This window comes from Zingiber officinale, chromosome 8A (assembly GCF_018446385.1).
Source record: "Zingiber officinale cultivar Zhangliang chromosome 8A, Zo_v1.1, whole genome shotgun sequence".
Classification (NCBI taxonomy): domain Eukaryota; kingdom Viridiplantae; phylum Streptophyta; class Magnoliopsida; order Zingiberales; family Zingiberaceae; genus Zingiber; species Zingiber officinale.
Window position 1 is genome coordinate 36,312,645 of NC_056000.1, and position 17,756 is coordinate 36,330,400.

At 36.4% G+C, this 17,756-nt stretch overlaps 2 protein-coding genes across 4 annotated transcripts; one reads left to right on the top strand and one right to left on the bottom strand.

Moving 5' to 3' along the window:
• The first annotated feature begins 3,906 nt into the window (after nucleotides 1-3,906).
• Nucleotides 3,907-5,935, top strand: LOC122008478 (probable arabinose 5-phosphate isomerase). The gene is made up of 3 exons (XM_042564221.1): nucleotides 3,907-4,635; nucleotides 5,200-5,423; nucleotides 5,583-5,935. Exons 1-3 carry the CDS (start codon nucleotides 3,985-3,987, stop codon nucleotides 5,737-5,739), a joined length of 1,032 nt encoding a protein of 343 aa, XP_042420155.1. The 5' UTR covers nucleotides 3,907-3,984; the 3' UTR covers nucleotides 5,740-5,935.
• A 918-nt stretch (nucleotides 5,936-6,853) lies between these two features.
• LOC122008479 (filament-like plant protein 7) lies at nucleotides 6,854-12,042 on the bottom strand. 3 transcript variants are annotated; one of them, XM_042564225.1, is made up of 6 exons: nucleotides 11,886-12,042; nucleotides 10,413-10,479; nucleotides 10,125-10,257; nucleotides 7,758-10,020; nucleotides 7,611-7,674; nucleotides 6,854-7,536 (listed from the first exon to the last, which is right to left on the bottom strand). In XM_042564225.1, the coding sequence occupies exons 2-6, from the start codon at nucleotides 10,464-10,466 to the stop codon at nucleotides 7,054-7,056; spliced, it is 2,997 nt and encodes a 998-aa protein (XP_042420159.1). In that variant the 5' UTR covers nucleotides 10,467-10,479; nucleotides 11,886-12,042; the 3' UTR covers nucleotides 6,854-7,053. The 3 variants fall into 3 exon arrangements, with proteins under 3 accessions (XP_042420159.1, XP_042420158.1, XP_042420157.1); XM_042564224.1 differs by having other exon boundaries at nucleotides 7,611-7,671; nucleotides 7,758-10,035; XM_042564223.1 differs by having other exon boundaries at nucleotides 7,758-10,035; nucleotides 11,886-12,041.
• Nucleotides 12,043-17,756: the final 5,714 nt, after the last annotated feature.

A 17,756-nucleotide genomic window follows, 5' to 3' on the forward strand; every position in this document is an offset into this window, starting at 1 on the left:
GGTCACTGGATGCTTTAGCTGAATCAATCGGAATTGAAGCTCCTCGGTCTGCAATACCGAGCAGCAATGAAACGTCTCCTCTTGTGAAGCAAACCGGAACACCTGACCAAGTTAAATTATTATTAGAATTCTACCAACACATACAAAAGTATTAGGAACCCCGTGGACATGATACAATGTCATATCAAGAACTGATACTCCATCGTATCAGACCCACGTTGGGCCTGATAAGATGCCGTATCAGGTCCACGTTGGGCCTGATACGGCATCGTATCAGCCCCACGTTTAGCAAAAGCTTAAATTTTACCATACAACTACTTTGTAATTAAAATACAAATTTATAAATTGTACCTGAGAATCTAAAGGTTTGACTACTTGAATCCCAATTTTCAAATATATTTACCAAAATCCCACGGATGTGCTGCATATCTTCTATGTCCAAAAAAATACGAAAGGGTGACTGTTTGATCAGCACTATGTATCGGTCATGTAAAATAACACCGCCTCCATGCGTTCCTTTCTTCGTGGATGGTTGAAAAAAACTTTTAAAGTGACCGAGGACACTGTTCCAATGCAGTTTCTGTCCAACATCAACTGAACCCTATACTTTATAAAAATAAAAAATTTTAAATCATACTAGTTCAGCTTCTCAATATCACAGAGTTTGTAAAATGATAACCTTTACAGCTAATTGATGTGGCGAGGATGATGATTCATCCGATTGACGTCTTTGCGCCATTATGATACTAGCTGATTAATGTAATGTAAACCCTAGAATCCTTCACTGATGGCTCACGAACACTCTTGGTTTTTAATTAAACTGAAATGCTAGCTAGATGGCGCTTGAGAAAAACTCGAACTGATGGCTCACGAACACTAAACTAGGGTTTCACAAGACCGAGCTGCACTCGCATGTCACGAAGGAGGGAAGTACCCTAATGATCGTTTTTTTTTAATATCTAAGTTTTTTAAAAATGTGGTTCGGATGCCTGGGAATTGATGACTGATCAGAGGTGTTGGTTGGCGGTATGATTATATTCGGTAATATACATCACTTACCTGCGCCTTTTGGTAAATACAAAACCGTAATGCGCTTTTTGGTAAATACATTAACTATAGTACGCCTTTTGGTAAATTGCCGTTGATCCTTTTAGAGTTCTAGTTCTTCAAAATACTATTAGTTTTACAATTGGGCTAGCTTGCATGCATACCCTTTTTCAAATCATCCTTGGTCCCAACCCACGATCCAAGCCGACCCATCGACCAAGTTGGGCCTCACATGGCACAGCCCAATTATTCTCAAGCCATGTCAAACATGAGCCATCAATCTCAGGCTAAGTCACGGACGACTTGACCCAATTACTACCTGTAAAGAGGACTTTGAATTAGTCTTCACCAACGAGCAAGATAGAATCAGACAGCAATGTGGGTGTGCATCGCAGGGCAGGCAAGCAAACAACCATTGATAGATAAGGATTCCTTTACCCCCTTTCTTTTCATTAGGTGAACAATTTTGATCCATTCCCTCTCCCTTTGTTTTTTTCTTTAGCTTGAGATTGTTTTGAATTTGGCTTGAGTACCATGTTTAAATATTTTATATTATCAACTAGTCAGCTTAATATTATAATCTTTATTTATTTATTTATTTATTTATTTTAAGACCATAATCTATTTATAAATTTAATTAAAATTTTATTAATAAATATAATTCATAAATTGACATTTATTAATAATATTTACTCATAAATATTTAATTCATTTATATGATAAAAGATTGACACGTTCATCTTAAACATATTTTATGAAGTGATTTTTCTAAATGGAAGGAGTTGAGTGATTTTTCTAAATGGAAGGGGTTTTATTTTTCGAAGAAATATATCATGGAGAATGACTCACTTTATTAAATTTAGATAATCATTTTTCACTATATACTATATCAACTACCCTAAAACGTCGCGTGTGTAATATAATATATTGAAATTATATTGACCCTTTATAATTAAATTATATTAATTAAAATATTTTAGCATTAAAATACTAAAGTAGAGTTATTAGGATAAAATACCTGACTTTTGAAAATCTAAATTATTTGGGTCTTTGAAAATCCGAATTGTTTGTATTTTCGAGTGTCACTCTTACGGTTTCCCTATGAAAAAAATTAATTTAATTTAATATTATATTTATCTTAGTAAAAAAACTAAAAAATATATATTTTTTTAACATTGTCGGTCTAAAATATTTATAAAATCTTCTTTGATCGTAGTATTGTCAATTCTAAGATATGAGACTAAATAGAACTATATTTTTTATATAAAACAACCAGAAAAAAATTAATGATGAGAAAAATTCATAATAATATACCGCAGCTGAATCTCGAAATCTAGATCACTGATTGTTTCGCTTGTGGAATTACTAATAAACTTTGAAATTATTTTAAGTGTGAATAGAAAAAGGATATTAACGTAAATTCATTTTAGGTTTCACCAAAGTTAGTTAGTAAAGGTGAGAGATTTTTAATAAAATAGTAAGATATTTATGGAATGAGTGGAAGGAGAGAGATTAAAAAGAAATATTATTTTATTTTTAGGTAGTGATTTCATTCCTTAAATTTAGAGAATCACTATTCATCCAATCTAAATTTAGGAAATAGATAGATAATTGATGTAAAGATTTTTTTAGCTACCCAATTTAAAATTTAAGATAAAATTTGTAGATAAAATAATTGATATAGGTGTTCTAAATGAAAGAGTGATTTAGTAAATAATATTTTCCCCTCTCTTTCCCTCCCTCCCTCCCTCCTCCCTAGAGCTATCAGATGAGCCAATCCGTGGCGGGGCGGGTCGACCCGTGGCGGGCTAATCATTTGGTGGGACGGGGCGGGGCGGGGCGGGCCAACCCGCCAACTTGACGGGTTGACAAATTTCCAACCCAACTCATTCTAAGGTGTGTTGGGGGTTTAGGGGGACAACCCGCGGGTCCATCAAAAATTTTTAAAAAAATAAAAAAATATTTTATATCTTCAACATTTTACTTCGAAAAAGTTTTCTACAATTAAATGTATACATAAACATGTATTTTAAATATAAAATAAATACAAATAAGTATTTATGTTGGATGAAAAGTACTATTTTATTTTAAAATTATAATAAAGAACGATAATAAATTGGTCTAAAACTTAGCTTACATATGCTTTTCAACTCGCGGGCCAACCCAAGCTTGAGCGGGCCGACCCGCACGGGTCGCGAGCCTAGGTGGGTCGGCCCACGACGAATTTGGGTTGATAAAATTCCAACTCAATTCGCTTAAATTATTTGACAGAACGGACCAACCCGACAGGCCCAACACAAATTGACAGCTTTACTCCTCCCACTCTTCGTTTCACGTCTTCAGCTCCTCTCCCCCTCCAAGTAAGCAAGCGTCAAAGTAGTGCCAGCAGTGCTGCCGTGTCATCTCGCAGCGAGTTGGGCCATGGCGTCATGCTCCCGAGCTGTCACTCGCCACCGACACAAACAGACTGGATCCTCTCCAACCACAACAGCATCTAAGTTATGAAAATTCAAGCATCTCTAACGGATTCACGTTTTCAAAGTGGGGTCCATAACTTACGACGAGTGTAGCGAGAAATTCGCCTAACTTTTACAATCTTCGTTGGACGAGATCCTCAAAACCAGGTCCCTACATTTCGCCGATCGCCATCGCTTTTATTATCACGTGATATTTAAACCCACTTCCACGTTAATCTCCCACGGTGATGCTACAATGTTTATCCAACCCAGGACATTACCTTTCTTGCTATAGGGTTAACGATATCGGTAGCCACGGTCCAGCTTCTGCTGAGATTCGAGGGTACTTTGGGACACACTTTTTCAGCGTGCGGTTTTTCTGGAAAATAAATAGGACTTGGAGTCTCCTGCTTTGGCAATAAGAAATCTGGACCTCTGCTCTTCTCCGGCGAACTCCGGCGAGACAAGAAGACGCCCAAAGATGGGATCTTTACCTCCACTGCCGATGGATGTTCCCAGATCCTGCGTCAAGATCGATGCGGCAGAGCTCGGCCGCCTGTTCCAGGCGCAGCGTCTCCACATGGAGCACTTTTTCGACCACCTCGACATCGCTCAGGCGGCGGACTTCGCCCAGGCCCTCCTCGACGCACCCGGCGCCATCTTTTTCTCCGGCGTCGGGAAGTCAGGCATCGTCGCCCAAAAGCTCGCTCAGACCATCGCCTCCCTCGGCTTTGCTCGTGCCGCCTTCCTCTCCCCCGTTGACGCCCTCCACGGAGATCTCGGCGCCGTCTTCCCAGGGGACCTCCTCGTTCTCATTTCTAAGTCCGGCGCCTCAGAGGAGCTTCTCGTCCTTGCCCCCTGCGCCCGTGCAAAGGGCGTGCGTCTCCTTTCCCTCACCTCCGCCAGCGTGGGCTCCGGCAATCCCCTTGCAGATCTCTGCGACGTCAATGTGCACCTTCCCCTCCAGCGCGAGCTCTGCCCCTTCGGCCTTGCTCCAGTCACCTCGGCGTCGATCCAGATGGTGTTTGGGGACACTATTGTTGCTGCCCTAATGGCGGCCAGGCGTCTCACCAAAGAGCAGTATGCTAGGAACCACCCTGCCGGAAAGATTGGGAAAAGCCTCATCTTCAAGGTAAACTCCGATCTGGTGTGCTCATTTTGTTGTTCAACAGATGAAAATCAGATTTTTGTTGGAAAATTTAATCCATTCGTTTCCAAAAATGCAAATCCACCTCTTTTCTTGAAAGAAAATTGAGGCATACATAACACATGCATTTAGAAGAGTTATATATTTATCGCTAGCTTGATCTGTTCTTTGTTTATGTTAAAATGTTGATTTCCAATTAAGTACTTTTTGTTAGGAGCTCCCATTGTTTTACATGCTTACATAGCAATTTTGACCCTCCTAGAGTCAATAACCTGAGAAATCATGCTCAAACATCTCAATTACACCAGTTCTAATTCAACCTATCCAATGTGAGGTCGGAATTCGGCAAGAAGTGTCTTGCCTCAGTGTTGACTACCAAGAAATGGAGCTAAAAAACATCTCGGTCGCATGCATCTATGGCTACATGATAAGTTTTCACACTATACTTCAACAGTTTCAACTAACTAGGAACTTCGACACTTGAGTTGCTGAGGCACGTTTTGATCACACTTAAAACCAATTTTGAATCTTTCTCCCATCCAAACGCAGGTGAGGGATGTGATGAAGAAGAAAGAAGATCTTCCATTGTGCAAGGAACAAGACATGATAATGGAACAATTAACAGAATTAACAAGCAAAGGATGTGGGTGTTTGCTTGTTGTTGATGAGATGCTTCATCTGATCGGGACCTTTACTGATGGTGATCTGCGGCGCACACTCAAGGCATATGGTGCAGCCATCTTCAACCTCACGGTTGGCGAGATGTGCAACAGGTATTTTCTCTTTTCTAATGTTCTTGAATATTTAATGATGTTTTTCTCAAGTTTCTGAATTATTATCCCTTTAGCTGCTTATATGGATATTATCTTCTTTTATCGACAACTGTTCTGATGTTTTGCTTTACCATGCTGATTAAAGAAGTTCTGAAACAGGAACCCAAGATCAATCAGCCCAGAAGCTATGGCTGTCGAGGCAATGGAGAGGATGGAATCACCCCCTTCTGCCGTGCAATTCTTACCCGTTGTCGATGCCCGCAATGTTGTGATTGGTATCATCACCTTGCATGGACTGGTTTCAGCAGGCTTGTGATCTTAATTCATCATGTTTTCATCTGTTTGGTGTTACATAGTGACTCATTCTATCATTTGTGTTGTCGAATAGCATATGGCAACACATTGTCAATTCCTAATATTTTGCTTTTTCCCTCCATTCATATCAATTTGTTTGCTGCCGGTGCTGGTGTAATGCTAATGTGGAAATAAGAAAAAAACCATCTTTGGCAATCCATTTTGTATATGAAAATGTTCAGCAATTGAAGTTTCCATTCGTGGCATTTAGATATGACGCTCATATTGTAGCCAGAGGAATAGGTACCTTTGAATGTGGCAGATTACTCAAGAGCAACAGTTGAGGTTCGAGAAAGTTTACAGACTTCGTAAATGTCTTGACGGAGAGACAGACGGAGAAAACTCGTCGGCATAACCGGTATGATGAGAAAAACGCGGATGGTTTGAGGGTCTTTTGCCTTTCCTGATCTCAAGAGTGAACATTACCTGAGGCCCATGGAGATTTTGAGTAGTTTGTCTGTAAATCATCCAGAGCACTTGCCATTATAATGGCAAGGCGATTCGCTCACCTCCCGTCCTCGTGTCAACATGAATAAAGTAAATCACGGATGACTATTAATCTAAGAGAGTTGAATAGCTCATGGAGAAAGACAGACATCCGGCTAAAAAGAGTACTTGTCATTATGGTGGCAAAAAATAATTCGCTCACCCTAACAAGTCAACACGAAAGAAGTAAATCGTAGATAGGTACTAACCTTGGATAATTGAATAGTGCATGGACAAGGACAAACACCCAGCTACTCGCCGAGAGCACTTGCCATCAGAGATATTAAAGAGAGTGGTTTGAGATAATTATTTATATTTAACATTAGAAATAATTTTACCAAGGAGGTGTGAAGACACCTAAAATGCCAAATAAATGAAATACTATGGAGTTCATCATCATCTTTGAAAGAAAAAAAAAATTCAAAATCTCAGCTTTAAGATGAAAATTAAGGATCATTACTTCACTGAAGTTCTTCAGATATTTATAAGTCCTTTTCTTCAGCGATCAGAATCAACACAATTAATAGAAAAATTAGCATGAGCATGATTTGCAAGTTCAACAGCTGATAAGTTAGACTGTCATCATCAAGTAACAAAGATTTCACTCTTATTCAACATAATAATATTATTAGAGTTACACCAAAATGGAAAAAATTACATAGAGCATTACACGACATCGACCAAACTAGAAATAAAGGAACCACCAATTCTACCTACAAACACCTCACCTAGTTCCTTCTCCCTTATTACAATCTTCAAAAGCAGCACTTGCAGCCAAAACTACTTTCTGTTATTTGTGAGCTAAATCATAGCATCGAGGTTCTTGCCGTTCTCTCTTTCGTCGCAGAAGAAGCTTCCTCAGGAACATACCCCCTCCTTTTTGTTTCTTTGGTACAATCATAAGCCTTTCAGCACTAGTTCCACCTCTATGATTGCTAGCCGGTGACTTCACTGGTGACAGATTCATGATACTTTTTGCTGAACCTTCGTGCAAGTGTTGCGTCGTAGAAGTTGCAGTTGTTGGTGGTTTCGGCGGTTCAGTGCATATAATTTCCTTTGTGTTTGGAGATTGCAATGTTACCTGATCCTCTGCTCTCATATGATCAACTAACTGAAGTCGGCGTCTGGATTTTGCAGCGGCAGGAGTGGATATGACCTTGTCGAATAAAGGTGCATCTTGTGGTGAGGCCAATGCTTTCAACTGTTTCCCCAGGTTTACAATCGTTTCCTGACAAGCCGCAAGCTTTTCAGAAGCAGCAGCGATATCACAGTCCTGCATGATCATACTGTAATAAGTGGCTGAAAAACAATTCAAGTGATTGTCGAACCATGATCCATTATCCTTACTGCCTGGATTTGCTTTTCTTCTTGTTGCAGGACATACTTTGGAGCTTCCTTGGATGCAGCACTGCTACATTATTGAAAATTTTAGAAGGTTAATTTAGTCACAAGACTATTTAGAACAAAACTCAAAAACTGGAAAATTGTTCACACCTTTCAATTTGAAGCTGCAATTCGAGACATGCTGCCTCCAATTCCTCACAGCAATTGCTTTTTTCTTCAAGTTCAACTTCAAGGGATGAGAATTTTTGATATGCCTCTTTCAATTCAGTCTTTGCAATTGAAAGCTGTGTCCCAAGATCTTCATTAATCAGTTTTTGGTTTATGATCTGGTCTTCAATCTGCCCCTTCGATTCTTTAAGAGTAGCAAATTCTAGCTGTAAATTGGTGATGCTCACTTCTGACTTCCTAAGTTGAGCCGTCAGTGTTTCATTCTTATCGGTGGATGTTTTTAGCACTGCCTCCAAATCCTTCCTCCTTGAATCCATACTCATGATCTTATATCTCAGGAGTTCATTTTCATCTTTTCTTCCATCGGTGGTATTGGTTTCTTCAATTGAATCTAACTTATCCAACTCCTTAGATGGATAAGTCACATCTGCATCCAAGTGTTTCCTTATTGTTGCTTTCATGTCTGTAACATCTTGAAGAGAAAAACAATGGTTTACGATCCACTCCAGAGTCAAAGCTACTTGAGCAGTAAATTGTTCAAAATCAACCTTTCTGCACAGCAACTCAGTACACACCGAAATAAAATTCTGTAGGACAGCAGAAAGTTCAGAATTTTCCCATAGAAATGAGCGGGCAACATATCCATTTGCAGAAGGATATCTTTGTTCAGTAGCATTGGCTTTGGTATCTCCAGATGACATCTCTAGTCCATTACTTTTGGTATTTTTCTGAACAATTCCCTCAACCAATTCAATAAGTTTACGAATTGATTCGTGTAGGCTTGACTGGCATGGTTGGGCACTGCTTTTGCTAGTGAAACGATCTCCTTCGATATTATAGTTCAAGACATCCAATGCAACTCTAACATCATTGAGAATGACACTAAAACTTTTTTGCACGATATGATGCTTTTGTATGATGACCCTCAGAATATCCTGAAGCCAACTAGGGTGATTTTCGAATGCAGTGTACCTGAATTGCGTCTCATTGTTTGCTTCTTTAACTAGAACCAAGTCCTTGCCGGTTGCTTCTGATAAATCAAGTCCTGCACAAGAATCTTTAGTCGTCACACATGAATTATTATCACCGAACACACTCGATGAACTTTCAAAATATTTGTCTGCAGAGACTATCGCAAGTTTCTCCATCTCAACAAAATCATCCATCAAACTCAATTCTGACATTCTGGCATTTCTGAATGATGAAGCAGTTGATTTTCCACTTCTGAAGTGTTCCAGCTCAGAAACTAAAGCAGAAGCCGACGATTCAGCACAGCTGACACTGTCATCATTCGCACCATGCTCTGAAATCGATGAAAGAGGAATGTCACAAGACAATGGACTTCCCCTTGCTAGCTCACAAACTTGTCCTTTCGAGAGTTCTTCAAGTTGTTTCTCAACCTGTGATAGCTTCATTGCGGTACGTGAAAACATGGCATGTGATGCCTGAAGTTCATTGTTTTTCTTGATCAATGATTCTTTGAGAATCTTGTTCTCATCTTCAGTGGCGCGTAGTCTATCAACAAATGAAAAGGTGCCCTTGCTTGATACGTCGTCATCGGGAAGAATATTCTTCAAGCTGAAATCTTCATTCATGGAACCCAACCTTTTCTTCCTTGTTTCAGTGGAATTATTACCTAGAATTTCAACCTCACTCCGCATTTTAGCTAAAGCCGTTGGTCCCGGAAGTCTCTTCCTGACCATGACACGCAATCTTTGGCACTCAGTTTCTAACTTAGCAATCTTCTTAACACTCTCTAGGTTTTGCCTATGAGCAGCATTCGAGGATCTGTTATTATAATCCCTCTCCTCATTTCGAATCTCAATCTCTTTTTGAAGCATGCATAGCTCGTACCTTAAAGAAGCATTGAGTTTCTCAGATGAATCAAGCCTACTCGACACTTCCGTGAGGTTTGCTTCTACCTTGGATTTCGACTCGCTTACTTCTTTGAATAAGTCTTCTTTGACCTCTAGAATTCTATTCAAGTTGCCATTTTCAACGACTACCTCAGTAAGCCTCTTATTTGTCTCCGATAACTTCTGTTCTAATGTTCGAACCTTCTCCTGCTCTCTCGATATCTTAAAGGCAGCATTGTTAACAATGAATTGTTGATCTTCTTTAGTAATATGTAGCTGTTGCATGCATTCTTTCAACGCTATATCTCTATCAGCTACTCTTTCTTCGGCAGCTTTCTTTTGGAGTACAGCATCATCCAGTTTTTGTTTGAATGAAGCAGTTTCTGCTTCTGCTTTACACCATCCTTAAAAATCAGCCAGGGAACAGTCATAAAAAAAAGTGTTCTGGGGTAAAGTAAGACATGTTAATGTGAATTTCGATTAAATGTTTAACCTGCAGTTGCTTCCTCAGATACTCTGGATTGCTTTGTCAAAAGATCATCTTTAGCATTGGACTCAGAGCGAATAGATGAAAGTTGTTCATTTAAATCTTCCAAGTGTCTCTCTAGCTCGAGGATCTTCTCTTTCTAAATGAAATTCATGCAAACCATTACAAAATCACTTTTTCAACTACCGGTGATTACTAGATGTACATCACATTTGAAGCGTAAGAAGGATAAGTAGTTATGAGCTAGATAATAGAAAACTTGTTATTTAAGCAGCAATTTTTATAGTTTCTTACCTCGATGTTCTTTTCCAAGGACTTCTTCTTCCAAAGCCATGTCGTGTTATCCATGATTTGGACAAGTCTGTAAAAGCACACAGAAGAAGAAAAGAATTCAAAATGGAGGTGTTTTATTTATTGATTCACAATCACAGAAACCATTTTGATTGAGTATGCCATGAAAGAGGGTTGACAATATTAAACAAGAAAGCCCATGAGTGATTGGTTATATTTCTAGTGTGCATGCCAACCAAAGTAATCCATCGATGTCTCAATGTCCATAACTTGTCCTATCCTCGAGAAAACTTTTAATCAAAAGAGCAAGTATTCTAAGTAGTTGAGGCTACCACAATTTGACGATGATGATCCATGAATGGTTAATGATATCCATTTTCAAGACTAAAAATATAATTTTGACAATCTCATAGTATAGAGAAATTTAGGAAGGTGAAGGGCAAGGGAAAAGGATAGAGAAGGTTCACAGTCGATAATAAATAGAGGAAGGGTAGAGCTAGGCTCGTGTACAATGGCAAAGAGTGGCAAAAAGACTCACAATTAATAGTGGAGGGCAAGGGGCTCATCTATAATGGTAGAATGAAGAAGGAGCTTGTAGTTGAGTGTAGAGAGGGAATCATAGTCAAAGGTGAAGAGAAAATGTGACGAACAGCAAAGGGGCACTCACAATCAACAATGAAAGGTGTGATGCTGGAAGTGAAAGTTGAAAAATAGTTGTTTTTTGTTGATAGGTAAAGGGCAGTGCAAGAAGCTTTCGCCAATGCGGGGTCCCAATGAAGGATCAGACTACTTTGGGTCTATCATACATAGCTTTACCTTGCATTGCAAGACGCTATTTCCACAATTCGAACACGTGACCTCAAAGTCACACGGTAGTAACTTTTCAGCTAAATGTGCTCTTCAGTAAAGCTAAACCCTGAAAAACTAGGAAATATTTTTCGAGAAAACCTTCAATTGAGGTTAGATTTTTCAAATCACACACTGAAACAAACATGCCAACATTTCAGATGGAAATTGCTGCAAGAAAGGCCTCAAATGACCTACATTCTAACTATTACACAACAAAGGATTTCAGTGTTGCAATCATGCATTAGTTCAAATGGCATTAAATGAATCAGAAAACACCAATTTCAGGTTTTATTATAGAGAAGTAAACATCCTTCAGTTAAGGGAGATGCTTAATAGTGACACAAGAAGACAACTGAAAGCTCATCCATGGCAGAAATGATTGTTCTAGGGACCATTCACAAAATCACCAAGGCAAATTTAGGGTTCCTCATTCCATGGATGAACCAACCATGCCTCAAAAAAATCTACTCATGTTTCTCTGGAGCACAAAAGAAAAACAGTCTAAATCCGAAGCAGAACTTGCAACAAAGATTCAAACTTTGAAGTTTCTCTAGGACAATAAGACAAACACCATCAAGAACAAAGCCAGCAAGAAGAAAAACAAAGAGGAAATGCCCATTTGCTGACCTCAGAGCTCCATTCTGAGAACGAAAAGCAGAGCGGCAAGAGCAGCCTCCACCAGGACTACATGCACAGCGAGGAAGAAAGCACAGGTGAAGAAGCTATGTAGTAATGGTACGCCAGCTCAGCTACATAGCCTTTTTTTTTTATCTATTTATATTGAATTGTTTACAGATATTGGTTGCTTTTCTTTCTGCTTTTTGTATTTTGTATGGACAGGTGGGGCGACACGGAAAGGTGCACGGATTTGTGTGCGTGAGAGAGAGGAGGGTAGAGATGTAAATGCGGAGAGGATAAAGAGGAAAGAAGAAGTGAAAGCTGAGACCACCATTGATGATGTTGATGCCTTTTGGCTGGAGCGACTGGAAAATTGATAGGAAGAGCAAAGTGTCGGCGGTCGCTGCAGACATGCAGAGAGGGGCGATGGCCTGGATCCGTGCCGGCAGAGGACAGCTGAGATGTGGAATTCCATTGGTGGGTTGGATGGGCCCCATAGCCCGGTTGACTTTGGTCTCCCTCTATTATTAGATAGGGCAAGGGTACGGACTAGATTTATTACTTGCATTTATGGTAAATAAATAAAAGTAAAAAATTAAAATAAAATCTCTAATTATAATTTTTGTTAAAAGGGAATTTCTTTTTAAAAAATTTAAAATAATATTAATTTTTTTCTTGTCCTAAAAATATTCCCATTATACTGTTGTTGTAATATCCATGGAATAGATACTATAATGTATTAAAGTAAATCATTTTTTTTTTAATTCAATTTGGTGAAAAATATTATATATAGAGTATTTTTTTATAAAAAGTATCAGCTAACAACTATATATATATATATATATATATATATATATATATATATATATATATATATATATATATATAAAAAGTGTTTCATACATAGTAATCAATTTATCTTAATATGTTCCGTAACTACTATAATAACATTGAGATAAGAGTATTTTTAAATAAAAAATATGTTTGATATTATTTTATTTTATTTTACTTTTTTTGTTTAAGGAGCACCGACATCCTTTTAATTTTTGTCCATTAAATAAATAAAGATGTCAATAGGTCATGCTCGATCCAAGTTATTATATTATGCTAAGCATAACTTAGATTAAAATAAGTCAAGAGCTAAGAGATTAAATCACCATTATTCAAAGTATATAGGTCTAAGCATAGGTATTATGTTATATAAATCATGATTTACTATAACTTATTTTATTGAAATATTATTATTTAACTATTTATTAAGTCATTTGGAGAAAATTTTGTGTATAATTGGAACAATTTGAATGCACGCTCCAATTTAAAATTTTAATAGCAATGATTCTGCTATAAACTCATGTCATTATTTTAACACAATTAATTAATTAATTCAAATTGTACCTATGCTAATCACAATATAATGAGATAATTATTTTAAATTGAAAGTAGATAGTTTAATTAAAGTAGCTTTTATTAATTGGAAGCATGTCTCTTGGTAGGTATAGTATTGTTGTCATGTGAGTGATGGGGAAAACCTAACCTAGTTGGAGATAATGAACTCAATTGTCCACACCTATTAAATTAGGTAAACTTAGAGACAAAAGAATATTGAATTAAAATTTAGGAGAATTTAGTTGTTTTTTGTTCAATGTGTTTTTAGTTATTGAGGAATGTGTTTGGCAAGTAGATATATTGTTGAAAAGTTGGTGGCACTTTCATATTGGAGGATGTTGATTGTTTTTAATATATCATTAGGGTAAAAATATAATTAAAAGAGTGTTTAAAAAAATATATATATTATCATCAAAAGGATATATTATATTTTAAGAAAATATTAAAAGGACATCTCATTCTATTTTTTTTATTATAAAAATATTCTTTTTTAAGTCATGTTATAGTAGTTTTGTCTAAACTTGTTACAATTAAAACAACTTTAATTAAAACCATAATAATATGGAACTATTTTGGCCAAAAATTGTCCCAGGGTAAGATTGAGTTAGCTAGCATGGAGTAGAGTTGCTATCATAAAGCACGTGTTTGAATCTTGACAAAGTCGAGGAAAAAAAGTTTTCCTCCGCGCTGATCAACTACAATTTCCCGATTTACTTCCTCACAAATGGTCATGAGGTCGACCTATGAGACTGTTAAAATGACAGATTTCACTTTTTACTATCATATTTTGGCCGAAATTACTACAACATAAAGCAGCCTTAGTTAATACTGCTCCAACATAAAATAATTTTAGCTAAATTATTTCAATATGGAGTAGCTACTCCAAATAATTTTGGTCAATTGCTCTATGTTGTAATAATTTTGGTCAAAGTTATTTCAATATAGTAGGTTTTTCAAAACTGCTCGACATTATAACAATTTTGATTAAAACTATACTACAATATTATTTGATCAGTTTTGACTAAATTAGAGTAATTTCAACAAATATTTGAGCAGTTCTGATCAATATTAAAACTACTTTAATCAAAATTACTTATAATAATTGTAAGCACGCTATAGCAGTTTAGCTAAAGAAGATATAGCAATATTAGAATAAGAATATTTAGGAAAGAAAAAAATAAATAGATGCCCTTTTGATAAATAATAATAATAATAATATATAAGGTGTCCTTTTAATTTTTTTTTACCCTATTATTTTTAAAGGGAAAAAACATAATTATTCTTCCAAAATTAGACGTATAAATCTCTCATAAACAAAAATTTTTTTGGATTAAACTTATAAAACCAACAATAAAAAAAGTATTTATTATATGAAGGAAGCACTAATCAATTGATATGAATGGAAGAAGGATTAGGCTAAACATCCATAAAATTGCTAGTGAAAGCTCACCTACAAGTAATCTACTAAGTAGATGATTGAAAAATACATTCTATCTAAACAACTTTTGTTTTTTTTTCATTTGTTCCTTGTCATTTATATGCATAAAATGAGTGAAATTAATTTTTTTCCCTATAAATTTCTCAAAATTATAAACATCATTGAGTGTTTTATGACCACACTTGTTACTTAAACCTAACATATTTGACTACAACATTTGACCAATTAAATGTACATTCATGTTTTGGACCTATTTTTGTTAGTCATTAAGGGGAGAAATGCATTTAAGATTTCAAAATAAAGGTTAATAAGTCGATGAAATGATAATCATAAAAATATTTAACTAACAAGGAAATAATTAAAAACAAGCCTATAATTTATTAGTCATTAGGGGAAAATGCATTTAGGATTTCAAAATAAAGGTTAAAAATTCAAGGAAATGATAATGATAAAATTAATTAATTAATTGACAAGGAAATAATTAAAAACAAGCATATAGTTTATTATTCATTAGGGAGGTATGCATTTAGGATTTTAAAATAAAGCTTAAAAAGTCAAGGAAATGATATTGATAAAATTAATAAATTAATTAGGAAATAATTTAAAACAAGCATATAATTTATTAGTCATTAGGAAAAAAATACAATTAGGCCTTCAAAATAAAGGTTAAAAAATCAAGAAAATAATAATAATTGATTGATTGATTAACAAGCTAAGTTTGTTGCTCTTTAATGTATTTTATATAGTGGTCCAAATTTATGAAGTGGGATAAAATTCAAGTTCTTTTTTTTTCTTATTTATTGATTGCAAAATTGTGCATATGTAAAGTTTATGTTTCAATATGTAGATATATTCCTCTAATTATCATTTATTTATTTTTTTTATTTTTTTAAAAAAAAGTTCATCTAAAGCTTGGGGAATAATATGCAAAAGACCTAAATAAAAGACAAATGTATGCATATATGATGAAAGCATGGGATTCCAAAAAATTAAGTTTTTTTTTATCTCCTACTATTTCAGTTTTCTTTGTAATGAGTTCTATGTGTGTCTTTACCACAATTATTGTACATCTAAAAGATCTTAACCATCATTGGATTTGCTCACTTGCCAACGATATGTAATTCTAGTTTACGAATTAGACTTTGACGTCAAACAAAATGTCAATGTTGGATTAATTTTAGGGTATGGTGTGCTAAGGTTGAAGGTTTATATGTGATGCGGTCAAAATTTGTTTCTCCAAGGTTGTTGACCTCCTATTCTACCGCACCACTTAAATCGAGTCCGCACTGATAGAGCTTCTTCTATTCTACATCGAGGCTGGTCTCCAGCAACAATCGGCCACAGTTAAACAAGCTTTCAATCTGAGATATCAATAGTTTGCACCCAAACTAGCCTCCAATAACAGTACGACACAACTAAATAAGCTCCTATTATGCACCAAAGCTGGCCTCTAACAGCAGTCTACAGTAGATGTCAACACAAATTAGTGGGGGGCCAACAATGCTAATTGCTAGCTTTACCCTATCGATGCTTAAGCCGACACAAGGTTGACAAATAGAATCTACCTTCTCTAAGGGAAGGACTTATGCTGGAAAAGAAAATATCTTCCATTGGGGAAGAGTTCTAGCACACTACAAAAGTAGGTGTATGTTAGTACAATTTGTATTAGCGGTCTAACTCAAATTTTAATAAATGATAAGTAAGTTAAGTTATGTGTTGTTGGAGACTAATCTTGTTATAGAGTGTACAGAGTTGACTAAACTTAGTCAGGATGTTCTATTCCTGATTGGTTGAAGATCAGATGTGTGATTCCGGCAAGTTGTGATATTCAATTCCTGATAGGTTCAAGTCCAGATGTGAGATTCTGGCAAAGGTCAAGATGTACGATTCTTGATTGGAGAAGACTGGATGTGTGATTCCAGTAGGTCAGAATGTACGATTTCCTATTGGAGAAGACCGGATGTGCGATTCCGGTAGGTCGGAATTTTGATTCTCGAAGTCTGGATGTGTGATTCTGGAGGTAACTATACACTTGGTAAGCAGAGGTAAGTCACTGGAGAAGAATGACTATGTGAGAATGCGTCCCCATTCGAAGGGACGGTAGGCGTCAATTTAATTTAGGTATATTTCAGAAACCTAAATTGAGACCCTGACTCGATCCTGGTCTCAGGGAGACAGAATCTAATTACAAATTGTGTTAAACTTTGTCTTGTAGGATATACTTTGTATTGTTGGACTAATATATTTTACAGGGCAAAAGGAGCACAAAAGGTCTCGGGTGAACAATGCTCAAGGCGTATTCCATGGTATAGAAGGCGCCTTCGCACTGTTTATGGAAGGCACCTTCAAGGTTATGGAAGATGTCTTCCACAGGATAAAATTCAAACTTCGTCGCAGATAAGGACCGGGTTGTTCGAGATCAGATTTCTTATGTTAGAGGCACCTTCAAGGTTATGAAAGGCGCCTTTCACACCCTTTATAAGGGCATCTTGACCAAGCTTCAAACAACAACTTCCATACGAGCTTCTACGTGTTTGTTTGACTTTCTGACTGCTCCTTCTTGCTGTTGCTGCCCTACTATGACTCTGCTACGCCCGACTACCGTTAAGAATCCATCCAAACATCGAGCTCAAGCTAACCATCTACAAGTAGGGCTGAGCATTCGGTTAAAATCGAACCGACCGAACCGAATAAACCGATTTTTTTTTCAACCAACCGAACCAACCGAATTCTCTACAAAACCGAACCGACCAAACCGATAAAAGATCGGTTAATTCGGTTTTTGACCGAATTAACCAAATTTTAAAACTTTATTTGATTTTAATTAAAAAAAGAAGAGATTTTATTTTATTTATTATATTTTTAAATAAAAATAAATTAATAAATATTTTTATTCGGTTTAATCGGCTTATTTGGTTTAACCGAATTACAAAACTTAAAACTGAAACCGAACCGAATTCATCGAAAATCGAACCGATTTTTTTTTTAAAAAATTGAAAACCGAATTAACCGAACCGAATTCCTAAATTCGGTCGGTTCGGTTCGGTTAATTCGGT

Coding starts and splice junctions, on each gene's coding strand:
- LOC122008479 (XM_042564223.1), bottom strand. CDS start 10,466: ATGGATAACACGACATGGCTTTGGAAGAAGAAGTCCTTGGAAAAGAAC. Junction 10,258..10,412: donor CCTTGGAAAAGAACATCGAG/GTAAGAAACTAT, acceptor AATTTCATTTAG/AAAGAGAAGATCCTCGAGCT. Junction 7,675..7,757: donor TTGCAGCTTCAAATTGAAAG/GTGTGAACAATT, acceptor TCAATAATGTAG/CAGTGCTGCATCCAAGGAAG.
- LOC122008478 (XM_042564221.1), top strand. CDS start 3,985: ATGGGATCTTTACCTCCACTGCCGATGGATGTTCCCAGATCCTGCGTC. Junction 4,636..5,199: donor GGAAAAGCCTCATCTTCAAG/GTAAACTCCGAT, acceptor ATCCAAACGCAG/GTGAGGGATGTGATGAAGAA. Junction 5,424..5,582: donor GTTGGCGAGATGTGCAACAG/GTATTTTCTCTT, acceptor GTTCTGAAACAG/GAACCCAAGATCAATCAGCC.